Source organism: Tympanuchus pallidicinctus, unplaced genomic scaffold, assembly GCF_026119805.1.
Source record: "Tympanuchus pallidicinctus isolate F22 unplaced genomic scaffold, pur_lepc_1.0 scaffold1, whole genome shotgun sequence".
NCBI lineage: Eukaryota > Metazoa > Chordata > Aves > Galliformes > Phasianidae > Tympanuchus > Tympanuchus pallidicinctus.
The window spans coordinates 14,747,267-14,762,142 of record NW_026294618.1 but is presented as its reverse complement, the minus strand read 5'-3'; the positions used below and the strand labels follow the sequence as shown (position 1 = coordinate 14,762,142).

At 38.7% G+C, this 14,876-nt stretch overlaps 1 protein-coding gene across 3 annotated transcripts in view; it reads left to right on the top strand.

The window, feature by feature from the left end:
* The window catches only part of ASAP2 (ArfGAP with SH3 domain, ankyrin repeat and PH domain 2), an 89,838-nt gene extending 75,382 nt beyond the window's left edge, over positions 1-14,456 (top strand). The window contains exons 23-28 of one of the 3 annotated variants that reach the window (XM_052698451.1): positions 2,288-2,449; positions 3,358-3,526; positions 5,159-5,226; positions 6,011-6,120; positions 10,736-10,858; positions 11,802-14,456. In XM_052698451.1, the coding sequence (XP_052554411.1) occupies positions 2,288-2,449; positions 3,358-3,526; positions 5,159-5,226; positions 6,011-6,120; positions 10,736-10,858; positions 11,802-11,876 (707 nt within the window). In that variant the 3' untranslated portion in view covers positions 11,877-14,456. Of the gene's footprint in view, positions 1-2,287; positions 2,450-3,357; positions 3,527-5,158; positions 5,227-6,007; positions 6,121-10,735; positions 10,859-11,801 lie in introns of all 3 variants that reach the window. The other 2 variants (XM_052698442.1, XM_052698460.1) reach the window with 2 other exon arrangements.
* The last annotated feature ends 420 nt before the right edge of the window (positions 14,457-14,876 follow it).

The window sequence follows — 14,876 nt, the reverse complement described above, 5'->3', positions numbered from 1 at the left end:
CCAAGTAACTTCAATAAAATCAAACCTTTTATTAAAAGGAGGGCTACAGTAAATTTAATTTGGCAAGTACTTCTTACTTAAATTCCATCTTCTCTTCTCTTACTTGTAGATGTCATTGTGGAAATTTATAGGTGCAATTTTCTTAATATTTGACTGCTATAGGAAATTGTTTGAATACGCAGGAAAAGGAGAATGTAGGCCAAACAAGAGAGATTTTTAGCATTACAGAGTCTTCTCTTGATAAATAAATGCTTCAAGATTGATAAAATAAAACGGAACAAAGTATAGATTCACAGTATGGAAAACTGGTATGGAAAATTGGAAGTAGAACGGTTGCCAGAACGTAGGTGATCAGTAGAACAATATACATAAAATGTACTGGCTTCATCTCTGTTCAGGAAGGATGCAAAATCTACCATTAAAGCTGACTCCTAAGTCTCATTCTTATGTTCATATATAATCTGTGTGGATATTGGAGAATTGTAGAGAGATTTGTATAGGTTGTCTTTATTCAATACACATTCGGTTGTGTTTCATTGTTTCAGTGCAATTAACAGCTTATTAGTATCAGTGCTGTTTATTAATCCACAATCTCTCATGGGTGCTAAACTTATGTAAAGTTAAAGTCCAGAAAGTGACTGTGTAAACACTTCATTTTCTAATAGATTCCAATTCTGTAAGAGGACATTAGGGATGCAGAATGTTCTAGGCCTGTGAGAGTGATGTCTGCCTTGGAAAGCACTGCACAGAAATTACAATACAGGGCTCCATGTGACAGTGATCATGGCTGAGATTGCAAATTGAACATTTGTGTAATATGGAAACTCAGTTGTTTGTTCCACAGAAGTGGCTGCAGCATAAAAGGAGGATTAAAATGTATTGTTTTGTGAGGAAAAAAGACTGAGAACAATAGAACAGCATGGTTCTGTGCTACTTTGAAAGAGTAGTGTGAGGCTGGCAGAAGTTTAGCTTTGCCTACAGCTATGTTTCTTGGCCAAGGTGGGATTCCTTTTACCTGACATTTTTGCATGAAGTATAAGCTTAATATCAGGATATGTTTTTTACTTAATGAAGAGGAATGCTTCCCCCACCAAACAGGAAAATCTCCCCAGTGTCTTGTCTTTTGGCTGTGAGGGAGCTTGCACTGTCCATTTAACTGTTAGATATTATCCCTAAATAAGTTACATAATTGGATAGTTAAAAAGACTCTTTTACCTTTTGATATTATTTTACTCATGGCAAACCATATGGTTTTACCCAGTGTTTGCCCTTGATTAAATGACACTTGAAATAGGGTCGTTTTAATTTCATTCCTGACCTCAGACTTGTTGGCACCAGTATAGTGTGACTTGTGCCAAGAAAGCATGCTGCCTGGCTCAGAGAGTCTATTAACTCATGTTCTTTACTCTAGCAGTGCATTAGCCTATTACTTTATGTGCTTGGTTATAAGCAATGATAGTATCGCCAGTCTTAGCTTCATGTCAGTAGCTGATATTGTTGTTATGCTTATGATGTATTATTATTATTACTCCTTTATCCTCTTAGCTTTAAGCTGTTCTTCAAGTCTTCTGAGCCTTTTATGCTTTTCCTTGCAACCTGATATTTATTCATACCTTAATCTGTTTTGTTTTTTCTTAGTATGATGCTCGTACTCTCAGTAGGGAAAAATGGCATGAGAAGTGCAAAATACTGGCCTTGTGATGAAAGCCTATAGTGTGCTTTTTACAAATGGGCAGGCAGCTCTTTAGAATGGAATTGTTTAGGAGACTCTGAAAAAGCAGTGCTGTGTAACCAATTCTAGTTTCATACATAGCTATTATAGCTCCTTGTTTGGGTCAAATTCAGTTTTATGTCAATTCCAAATCAAAACTGATGTTTCACTTTGAGTCAGCAAAGTCTGCTAGTATTAAGAGCAAGATCCTTTTTGTTTGGTATACTTGAAATGATTACAGCTATCAGCTACAGGTTAAAGAAGGTAGCAAGAAATGTCTTCTCTCTTCTTGTTAAAAACATTCTGCTTTTGAAGTGTTGATCTACTTTAAAGTAATACTAGAGACAAATTTTAGGGTAAAGGGTTAGTAAGACTTCCGCCAAAAACTTGCATGTATTTTTTTTAGAGCAGATTCTGATTTCTGCTCTAGTATTCCTGGTATTGCAGGATGGCAGTAGTTCTAATTTGGTGAATACAGTGTATAGCTGCACAATTTTAAAAGCACAGGTGTCAATATTAACACTTTGTGCTTAGGGTGAGCAAAAATAATAATGCAGTATTTTCCTCTCTTTTTAGTTCAGCCTTCAGTTCTTGGCAGTGGTATTCAGACAATTTCTTCATCTAATACAATGTGGAAGACAAATTCTTTAGGAGTGGAAAGTATAAGCAGGCAAAGATCTTCATCTGATCCACCAGCTATTCATCCCCCTGTGCCGCCATTGCGTGTAACATCTACAAGTATGTTTCCACTTTCCCCTGTTTTCCCTTCTGCTGTATCTAATCATAGTTGGCTTATTTTTCCATTTTCACAACTCATGCTTCCTCTTTTGGTGACTGTAGCTTTGGCCTGTCGTTCCCATCCAGTGACTTCGTATGAGCCGTCTTCTCCGACGTTCCAGTGAGGACTGTGTGGTGTATTGCAGGGTCAACAGGAAATAGTACTTTACTATTAGTGTTAAAGAGCTTTCCACCTGTATGTATAGGTTTAATGATGCATTTCTCGTTAGTGACTTGTAAAGATAAGTGTTTCATGTAAGCCCAGGGCTCCAGGCTTCCACCTCTCCACCATTGTGCTCAATTCTTGCAGAACGTAATGTTCTTTAGACGTCTTCATGCATCACCAACTGCTGTTGTGGTGTTCCAAGTATTCAGTAGAAATTTGAACTAATTACTAAACCTAATGTGAAGTTTCTTTGACTAAATGTTGTCATAACAGGATTTTAAAAGAAGTTCCTCTGAACAGAATTTCTCAGATATTCACTCAGCTATTTTTCCATAAAAATCAAACCGAGGGTCTTGATTGAGCAAACAGTATTCAGTTAAATATAGTCATATTCTTGCAAATATTAGATCAGAATGACTTTGTTAAGACACAAGAATTTTCAGTTTGTACTTAAATGCTTTGTTGAATGGAAGTACTTGTGAGCTCTCTGATCTTGACTAGGCGAAACTGAAGGTAAGCCTCGTTCCAGAGAGGTCTTCCTTCCAATGGAAGGATTGCTTTACATTTAAATTGTTGATTACAAGTAGTATTTATCTGTGATAGAGATAAATGCTGTAACAGGAAAACCTGTGGATGAGAATCCAAGAGACAAAATGGTAAATCGAAGTCTAATTCCTTTTCACTGTCTAACTTCTTTCTATAGATGTGCTTTCTCCTGCACCACCGCCTCCAGTGGCAAAGACAGCCAGCATTATGGAAGCTTTGAGCCAGCAATCTAAACAGCAGCCAGCTCCTCCACAAACTAAGCCAACCCCGCCACCGCTGCCCCCACAGCCTCCTAGTAGAGTTTCTCAAAGAAAGCCTATTCCTGGGTAATTGATGCCATTTTAGTATTTAATGCATATATTTCATAATTATTATTAACTTTTCAATTATGTGGCACGTAACATGAAAGTCTTCTAAAAGGCACACACACCTTTGCCAGCGATGTGTTCTAAAGTATGCGAATGAACAGAAGACAGATACTAAAGGAAGTTACATTACAAGGATTCCCACAGTAAAAACAGGGTAGACTAGTGATTTAATGTTGGATGACTTGAGTAATATCTACAGAATGATTACCCTTGCTGGAAGTAAGAAGCCATGAAGAATAATCAGTTTCTAGTTTTCTTATAACAAGGAAGAGATAAGAGGATATTATGTCTGATTTTGTCATTTGTTGTTCACGTGTTTGTCCTTCATGCAGTTCCATTCAGTATTTTCATTCATGGTGGAAGTAGACCTGGAGTAGAAAATATTCAGATTTGCAGGAAACAAACTTACAAGGGACCCTTGTCCTGATGGTTGTGATTATATTCAAAGTAGCCTTGAAAAATGGCTGTAGTAGTCTAGGGACAGGAAGGATGTTATTTATTAAGCAACTCTTCGTACTGAGGAACAATCAGCTACAAAAACAGACTAAGAAGAATGGCAAAGTATGGTTAAACAGAAATCCTTTAGAGAAGGAATCTGCAAAGACATAATGAGGCACAAGTAAAAGTTATTCAGAAGACTTAGGAATGAATCCTTCCAACTGTCTCAACAGCAGTGATCCCTCATCTGGAGTACTCTATTTAGTATTGGGTATTGAAGTAAAATAAATATACAAAGTACTGTGGCTGAAACCAGGGGAGATGAGTAAGATAATGAGAAGTCTAGAACATATGGCTCTTATGATAAAAGTTCAGAAGAAATGAGAGTCTTATCTTTTCAAAAAAGAGAAATTGTAGCACAGATACAAGCCTTCGAATATATGCAACAAATTGGATGATGTCATTCCTTTTTATGTTTCAGGGAGGCTCTGAAAATAATATTGTGGTTTAAATTGTAGCAAGAATAATTTAGACGCCAGGGAAAGCTTTCCAAATGAAAGCACAGTGGAATATGTTACCAAATTTTCTAGGAATTTTTTTGATTCTCTGCCACTGAGAATTTGGCAGAATATAGCCTGTACAAACGTAGATAGTTATAAGATATTGGAGCATGTATACATATGTATGTCTGTGTGAGATAATATGTAGCGGTGATGCTTTGTGACGAGAGATAAACGACCTCTGACCTTCGTTTCTAGCCCTCTGATTGTATATAACATACTGAGTAAAAGGGAGAAGCAACTTGAAGTTTGCTATAATGTAGACAATATATAATGATATAATAAATTGCATTGAAGAATATTAAAAAGCAATGGAATGGACTTCAGAACTTAAGAAAAGAAAATCAGCTCTATGCAAACAGCACAAATGGAACCTGAGATTACTCTTCTACCTTACATTTGTAGCTGAAATGCAGCTAATTGTCGGCTTGCTCAAAAATAAGCAAGCTAATATTTTAAAATTAAAATACCAGTCACCAAAAGATACTGATGATATCACAGGAACTTTGTAATTTGAAAAATATCTTGGATTCTTGTGGTTGGTGTCCTTGTTTGTTTCTTAAATGGAAGAATTTCTTACTTCTTTGAATAGGTCTGAGAAGTCATCTGGCTTAAGTAACAAAGGGCAGTCTAGAGGACTTGGGGCTCTACAACAAACTGGTAATTATAGTTTATAGATTTATTTTGCTGCAGTTAATTATTATTATTTACAGTGTAATGGGGCCAGTTATTTCATTTATTTTGTGCATTTACACAGTCAGTACCAGCATTCTTGTTTATTTTCTTGATTGTGTAGGCCTCAATGCTTAAAGCTATTCTGCATGAATAGAGCAATATTTTAGCTACTGTTTTAGGGCACTGCAACAAAATATTGAAAGTTTGCATGGATTCTGTGGTGATTTTAGTGGAATTTCTCCTACCCAATATCCTTTTCCTCTGTATGTTTTCTGTTTATTGGTTGTTACTGTGATAACAACACAGTGAGAATTTTCTAGTCATTGTCTGCTGTTATTGTTAGAAGTTTCCTGTGAAGGTACAGCATCTTGATGAAAATGGCCTTGATTAAGCAAGGAAAGTTCTAAAAGCATGCAGTTTGTAATGAATGTGTGGAGAAGTGAAAAAATTGGTTCTGGTCTCATCTATTCTGTAGGGGTTTTTTTCTCTTGTAACGTATCTGCAATATTAAATGTCTTGCAACACTAAAAAAAATCTGAAGTAACTGTATTTGCAAAAAAATAAACCTTTTTGGTGAAGAATATTGTAGAAAAATTACACTGTTTTTTAGAAAGAACCATTAAAATGAAATACACATAGTATATAAAATTCTTTGTATCCTCCAATTTAGAATGATTCATTTAATTTTAATTTGCATTAATGTTTTTCCTTTTTTAATAATATTTTTTAAAGCGTGCCTAAAATTTAATTGTTTTACTTGCCTTAGCAGCAGGAGAATCTTCTTCTGTATGTGAAATTCCAGTAACACAGACTGGTTCTACAGCAAATACTTTGGCACAGATCCAGCCACCGGCACCAATGCCAAGGAAATCCCAAATAGTAAGTAGACAGTTCAGGTTTGAACTTCATTGAATTTTCCACACACTATTGAACACACTCCTGAGATTAATAATCTGTCCTGCTGGAAGGAAAGTGTGTGAACCATGAAAAATACAAAACCCGTATCCCCTGTTCAGTGTGTGTGACCTCTGGTAGATATTCATGAAAACCTTGCTTCTCTTGCATTTCTTTAGTGATGGTAAATGATTTTTAATTAAAAAGAACACCAACAAAACAAGGTTTAAACCAACAACAGAGCTTGGATTCTTTGCTTGTATCTGAACGTGACACACACCATGTATAAAATGTATGGGTTATTGAGGGTAGATGAGCTTGACAAGTGCACAGTAATAAGTTATTTGTATGTCATTTAAAACTTGATTCTTAAACTTCAGTGAAGTGGTAAGGGAGGTTTTTTGCTTTCTTTTATAATGGAAGTGGATATAATGATTTACCTAAGTACGTCAAATGACTTCAGACTAGACTAGTCAGATCCAGGCTCAAAAGAAGAAAAATTGGATCTTTGGTGAATTAGTTATCTTTGCAACTCTCTGTCATGCTGAGTATAGACAAATGACAATATAGAGATCCCGTGCTCTTGAGGTGCTCTTTGTGACAAGGCCTGGGCTGTTTTGTACTTTAAATTCTGTGTAGGAATATGGTTTATAATAGCCTGAGAGGTGGGAGGTGTGCTGTTTCTGTCTCCAGAACTGTGTTATTAAGGGGTTATATTCTTTCTTCTGTCTCTCCATTCATTTTTCCTTAACTATGTCTGTTGAAATAGTAACTGTCCAGGACAGACTTCAGTGTGTTCATGTGCATAGTCTTGCACATTTGTTTGGTGCTCCTAGAACTCTTACTAGCTTTTGTCATCTGATAATATGAAAAAAGCCACAGAGACATCTGGAGTTCATCTTGCATTAGTTGGTACTGTAAAATCTTCTGTTTTCTTGCCTCTCCCACTCTTGTTTAACCAAGTTAATGTCTGTCTTGCATCAAAATAACTTAGATGGTTTAGACTACAATAAAATTTAATGGTCTGGTTAGTGAGAAATGGAGTAGCTATCCCTTTTGCTTATATGCACTAAGGGAATTGCTGTTTCTGTAAAGCTGTTAAACTCTGATCCCAATTTCTTTTGTGTGTTTTGAGATTCAGATGTGAGCACTGGATGCATCCATTCAGCACACATGATAATTCTCAAACAGCTCCATGCCTGGCTTTCTGTATAAATTAAGGTCGTAGTAGTCCTGTATCTTGTTCACTCCTTTTCTCTTTCATAGGACAGACTGCTTTACTTTTGTGTGAAAGGGCTGTCCTGGCTGATTTTTAGAAACAGTCTGTCTCTACTCACTGTTTAATATTAGTTGCATGTAATGAGGAACATGTCTGACTCCACATACCTCCAGGGCACCAGTAGGCTGAATTTTTTGTCACTGAAAAAATCAGCTGGAAAATATTCTTCTGTCATAAGACAAAGAAGTAAGGGAAACCTGGCTCAGGTTGTATGCTAGTTAAGGTGCTTTAGCTAAATCAATCTAGCTAAAGCATCTTAGCTGAGATTTAGTCAAGGGCCCCCTCAGCTAAGGAGCTTTAGCTAGATCAGTCTAGCTAAAGCACTTGACTAAATCACTCCATTTGGCCTTATACTTCAATATTTTTTGCTATGTCTGCCAGAAATTACAGAAGTCAGCCCAGATTTAGGAAACAATTGCAGAAGTATTCCTTGAGTAAAGAAAAAGGCCTGGTTACACATATGTGTGCAGCCAGTGGTTTGTCTCCTATATAATGCATTTGCCCAATAGCCTGTTTTTCATTTAGAAAGTTCCTGATGCAGCGTTTTTTTCAGTGTATACTTGAGATTCTTGAAAACATTGTTGACATATGGAAAACTTCCCTGGAAGATGTTAGCCTCATGGGAATGGAGATTTATTTTAATTCCTTTGACATCCAAAGAACAAGAAATACTTGGAATTACAACCCTTTGAAGTTAGTAATTATGTCATTGTTGTACTGATGTGAAGCTTTTTCCTCTTGACAAAGTTGGTTGTGGTTCAAACTGTAACTTGGCTGAGATGGAGCAAAATCATTGTGATGCAGTGCAAGGCCATGGGGTACGCACACAAACAGAGCCTAAGGATATGTCTCATCTGGGCAGGACATGGTTTATACTAAAATGCAAATGGATGCTTGTGGATGAAGTCTTTTCACCCAAGCTTTCTGTTCCGTGGCTGACCTAAGCAGAGACTAGGACAAGTTCCCAAACATGCACTGCATTAACATCTTTCTGTTGACTTAAATGGCACTTGCAGATCTGCTCTGGCATCTTAAGGTAGAAACGAAAGACTTTTGGTGACTGCGGCTGGAGAAACTGGAGGAGTGGCTAGATTCATTCTAGAAAGCTTATGCTGTGCTTCCTTATCGTGCACCTCCCCACTCCTTGCATGGAAATCATTATGAGCATAGCATTAGTGTTGATCTGCAACAGGAATTGAAAGCAAATGCAGCAGCCGTAGGTAGCACAGGATCACAGAATCGTAGGGACTGGAAGGGACCTCCAGAGATCGAGTCCAACCCCCCTGCCAAAGCAGGTTCCCTACAGCAGGTCGCACAGGTCGGCATCCAGGCAGGTCTTGAACATCTCCAGAGAAGGAGACTCCACCACCTCCCTGGGCAGCCTGTTCCAGTGCTCCGTCACCTCACTGTAAAGAAGTTCTTGCTCACATTTGTGCAGAACTTCCTATGCTGCAGTTTCCGGCCGTTTCCCCTTGTCCTGTCTCCACTCACCACTGAAAAGAGTCCGGCCTCACCCCTATGGCCCCCACACCTCAGATATTTATAAACCTGGATCAGGTCCCCTCTCAGTCTTCTCTTCTCAAGGCTGAACAGACCCAGTTCACTCAGCCTTTCCTCATAGCAGAGATGCTCCAGGCCCTTCACCATCTTTGTGGCCCTCTGCTGGACTCTTTCCAAGAGATCCCTGTCTTTTTTGTACTGGGGAGCCCAGAACTGGACACAGTACTCCAGATGAGGCCTCACCAGGGCAGAGTAGAGGGGGAGAATCACCTCCCTCGACCTGCTGGCCACGCTCTTTTTAATGCACCCCAGGATGCCATTGGCCCTCTTGGCCACAAGGGCACACTGCTGGTTCATGGCCAACCTGTCGTCCACCAGGACACCCAGGTCCCTCTCTGCAGAGCTCCCCTCCAGCAGCTCATCCCCCAGCCTGTACTGGTGCATGCAATTATTCCCCGCCAGATGCAAGACTCTACACTTGCTTCTGTTAAACCTCATCTGGTTTCTTACTGCCCAGCTCTCCAGCCTGTCCAGGTCTCGCTGAATGGCAGCACAGCCTTCAGGTGTGTCAGCCAATCCTCCCAACTTCGTATCATCAGCAAACTTGCTGAGGGTGGCCATTATCCCCTCATCAAGGTCATTGATGAAGATGTTGAACAAGACCGGACCCAGCACCGACCCCTGAGGAGCACCGCTGGTTACAGGCCTCCAACCGGACTCTGCACCACCAACAACGACCCTCTGTGCTCTGCCAGTCAGCCAGTTCTCAACCCACCTCACTGTCCACTCATCTATCCCACACTTCCTCAACTTTGTTATAAAGTTGTTGTGGGAGACAGTATCAAATGCCTTTCTAAAATCAAGGTAGACTACATCTACCGCTCTTCCCCCATCCACCCATTATGTGACAACATCATAGAAGGCCACCAGGTTGGTCAAGCATGACCTCCCCTTGGTGAACCCATGCTGACTACTCCTGATAACCTCCTTTTCTCCCAGCTGTCTGGAGATGGCATCCAGCACAAGCTGTTTCATCACCTTTCCAGGGACAGAGGTGAGGCTGACTGGGCTATAATTGCCTGGGTCTTCCTTCTTGCCCTTTTTGAAGACCAGAGTGACATTGGCTATCCTCCAGTCTTCAGGGACCTCCCCCATTATCCAAGACCTCTCAAAGATGATGGAGAGAGGTTCAGCAGTGACCTCCGCCAGCTCCCTCAGCACACGAGAGAGGCAGGAGATTAGGGTGGTGGGGTGGTGGATACTGTGATGCTAAGGCAAGACAATTTCAACGTGGTTTCAAACAAGACATTACTAGGATTGGAATCCTACTGCAATATGGAATATCGAAACTCCCTAATAAACAGTAGTGAGAACTTTTCAATTGGAAAACCACTCCTGTGGCTTGCAGTCTTCAGCACTACAGAGAGCCTGAAGATATTCTGGAGAATTTATAGATTGAATTTAAGGATTTAGTAAATTAGAAAAGGGCATATTGGTACGTGACTCAGACCTCACAGCACTCACGGTGTAGCACTTGATTGATCAGCACATATTTGGTGTAAAGTTGTGATTGCTGTAGTGATGTAGAGCTCTGAAGGCTGGCTTGGGTGAGCTGGAATGGAAGATTACGAAGGGAAAGCTGGCCCACATTGATGGCATAGAGGTTCTGAAAGGCTGTGGAATGACAGAGTAAGAGATCTAGCTGAACTCTAACCTATGAAAAATAACTGTACCATTTTTGCTGCTTTCTTTAAATCAAGTCTAAGTCTGCTTTGACTCTTCCATGCTTGTTATTTACGTTTTCTTATTTTTACATTTCAGTCAAAAACTAAACCCAAAAGAGTGAAAGCAATTTATAACTGTGTAGCTGATAACCCAGATGAGCTAACTTTTTCAGAAGGAGATATCATTGTAGTTGATGGCGAAGAAGATCAGGAGTGGTGGGTGAGTATTTTGTGTTTCCTGTCAACATACTTTAAAAGAAATACATGAAACGCAGAGGTTGATTCCCACTTTAAAAGATTCCTGTTGGGTTTCCAAATAGCAGAAGTTTCATCTCATGAAAGCCCTATTCCAGGTGTTTCTTCTGTTCAAAAATTAAGCTTCAGATAAATCTTTAGCGTTTCATTCAGGAAAAAAAAGTTTGATTAGTAGGGTACCCAGTGTGTGTAACTAAGGAAATTCTTGGGTGGGTGTCAGCAACTTAAGAATCTACAACTATTTTGTATTCCTTGAAGATGCCCTATGGTGGTCCTCAGGAGACAGCTTTTTATTGTCCTGATTCTTTAGCTGACTGAAATTGAGAAGTGGTCTATTCTGTGTGCTGGGAAACCAACTCAGCTATTTGCACTCTAGAGCTGCGTCAGCTGAAGAAGTCTTGGAAAATTATTTTGTGTGAAAACACTTGCCTTAGCCTGATTGTTAGCTAGCAAAGAATAGAATTCCATATTGCATCTAAATTGGCAATAATGCTGTGCCTAAGTACAGAAAGATTCATGTAAAACCCCAAATGCTTGAGATTTACTGAAGCTAGATCCATTCATTTCACTTACTGCTAAGAGGAGAAAGGAACAGCAAACAGAGACTGAGCTGCCAGGCATTCCAGAATGAAATGAAACGGCATAGTAGAGGTTCTGCATTATGAAGTGTTGTTTTCAGAAAGATGAATAAAAGAGAATTTGGGGGGAAAAAAAGTTTATAGCTGAATAAAAAATGCATCCTGCTGGTCTGAGTTTTGTCATGATGTTTCTTTGTCTTTGGTAAAAGGAGAAAAAAAGATGTAGGAAGAGACTTGTCATACTTTAGACAGGAAGGTCACTGGTGTTCATTTTGGTGATATTGTAATTCCTTTTTGAGATTAACTTGAAAAATATCTGAACTCTTGTAGATTGGTCATATTGATGGAGATCCGAGTCGGAAAGGAGCTTTCCCTGTATCATTTGTGCACTTTATTGTTGACTAAGTTGCTACTGATGAGTGGAGACATTTCTCATTACCAGCGGTCACAGAAATAAGTTTTGCTCTGTTTCATTTCATCTACCTATCTGCAAACACCTTGCCAGAACACTGCCCAAGTCCTAGGTACTGTAGCTTACTTTTTTATTACGATTGTTCTGATTTTGGGACTTTTAGAACTTTTTTTTATGTGAAAACTTCTCATTATCAGTTTACACTTCAAAAAAAAAAACAAAAAACAAACAAAAAAAACCCCTCTTCCTGTATTTTTTTAAGGTGAACTGAAAAGCTTTAACAATCAAAAATCCATGTAAGTATGTGAACATCACAACATAAAGAATGTTCTTTCTAAACCACTCACTGTTATTTTATTCTCCCTTTTTAACTTGGCAATACCACACTTCAGTGTTGCTTCCCCAATCAAGGAAATTGTGTGCATTTGTAACAGGGCAGTGAATTTATCCAGTTCTCAATACAGTTTGAAGTATTCGGAACCAAAACACGCAAGCTGCTGCTTAGTTCTCAAGTGAACTCATTCAGCATTTTGCCATAGTGGCTGTCATCCAGGATGTCATCTATTGCAGAAGGAACAGTTCTAACTAGGTGTCTTTGGCCAGGTAAAAGTAAAAAGTATTTCAGTTTACCACAGGAGAAACTTCTTTCTTTCAGAATGGATGTAGATATTTGCTTAAAGTTATCTGAAATCTGTGTTAGTCGTTGAACTTTCTAGGTCTGATTTTGTGAGCTTGAGACTTACTTTTCTAGGCTGCACGTGTGTGGAACCTGTTTTTCAAATGTTCTTTGTGTATGTTACATCCATTTTGGTCATTTAATGTGACTACTGCTGGTTAACTAAACTGTGGCAATATTACTGAGTTACTGCATTAACTCAAGGATATGAAAACTGCACTTCCTGAAATGTACTTAACCATGATGATGGATTGCAGAGCATTTCTTACACTTGTATCATTATAGTAGTTAGGCTTTTTGTTTGTTTGTTTGTTTTGGAATTTCTTAATGTGTTCACACAGAACGTATTTGGTGGAAGACTTAGATAACTATCCTTGGTTAATAAGGTCTCTGACACCTCACAAGTACAGTACATTGCGTTCTATTTTATAAAAGTTTGTGTGCCACTACCTTGCAAACAGTAATAGTTTGCTAACTCACTCTGTATTTATATAATATACCCACCTATATGGTAGCTACACTGTTAAATTTGTTTTACTGATTTGTGAACAAAGGCTAGGCTATTGATAATTCCCAGTTGGCTGGTGGAAAGCACCAATGCAACTCAGGTGTCGTTCTGGTGTTGGTATATTCTGGGATTGTACCAGTGGTTGCTTTTATGCTACAGAAGCAGCTGGTAGCATACAGTAAGAAAAATCCATGTCTCGGTCACGTTGGCTTTGACCACATTTTGTGAATATTCTCTCTAGATTTATCAAGAGAGCTTCAAATTTCTGACAAGTGATGTTTAAATTTAGCCATTTTACACAGAACAGAATGGAAAACAAGCCCCTGCATGTACTTATTTGGAGAAAAATCACATATCCCACAGTGCTGGGAGAGCAACACTGATCTTGATCTTACCTTGTATCGCTTTTCCTGAATGTCCACTTGGTCAATAGCCTCTGAAACGTGTGGGTACAGCCAGTATACACATAACTTTCATTTTCCTGATGCTGTTGCTGCAGTTTAAATGGGGAACAAACTGGAATGTTTCAAGATATTTTTGTTGCAAGTTGAAGCAAATTAGTCTGTATTTTCAAAGTTCCCAGTAAAATGATAGAGTAATAGTTTAGCACTACAGTTCTATTCACTTACTGAATTTCAGTTTGCAACACTATTTTGTATGTTTCTATCCCTGATAGAGTCTAGAGAATAAATGGGCATATTATTTTGCACAGATCTCCTAATGTACAGTATTTTTAACACAGAATCTTATAGTGTACAACTCGTAAAGTTTAAACAATGATGCAAATTTTCCTTGGGCTCTGCTAGAAGAGGAACACACTTTAAAATTAGTCGCAGTCCTGTTCACCATTCACTTAGGAAGCCTTTAGACTACACTGCAACAGCACTAGCAGTGCAGACTGTTAAAATGTTGAGGACCAATAAAGAGCAGCTAAATAAAATTTATCCCTAGATTTTCAACATCTCTCAAAGTTTGCTTTTCCTCTGGCAGAGGAAGAAGAAATTCTAGAGCCTGTAGATATCTATTTATAATATAAAATTTAGAATTTTAAGTCCAAAATCTTGGCATATTTCATACAGCTTTTCAAATCTGATCAAAATAATGATTCAAAAAAACTGTTAATAGACTATTAGGTTGCTGTGTTAACTGTTTAAAAAGGAGCAAAGGACACTTAAAAATGCAGCTTAGAATGCTATGAGATGTATAATATTCAATTCAGTGGTTTTTATTTTGTTTAGTTGCAGAGCAACTGTATATATTGTATAACCGAAAATCAGCTCTTATTTTCAATGTCCTGGATGCAGTGATTTATAATTAGAGCATGATTAATAAATTTTACTCTTGTTAACCAGTCAAACATCTGGAGAAATAAAACTACTTTTAAACTCAGTTTGGCTACTTTCTCTCTGTATCGCTTACACAATTTTGTTCTTTGTGTAAAACGAGAATCATAGAATCACAAGATCATCCAGTCCAACCATGCTCCCACTACCACTGCTACCACAAGCACTAAACCAGATCTTGCAGCTCCTCATCCAGACGCCTCTTGAACACTGCCAGGGACGGTGACTCCACCACCTCCCTGGGCAGCCATTCCAGTGCCTGACCACTCTGAGAGAAAAAGTTCTTCCTCACGTCCAACCTAAACCTCCTCTGGTAGAGCTGTGAGAGAGAACTGTGCAGACAGCACATCTTCTATTAAATCAGAGGTATGAAGAACCAACTACTTACAACCACTTCACTGCTCTTGCCCTTTTGTTATGAGATCTCTGTTAAGCAGAACTGAAGTTTATATTAACAAATTCATTT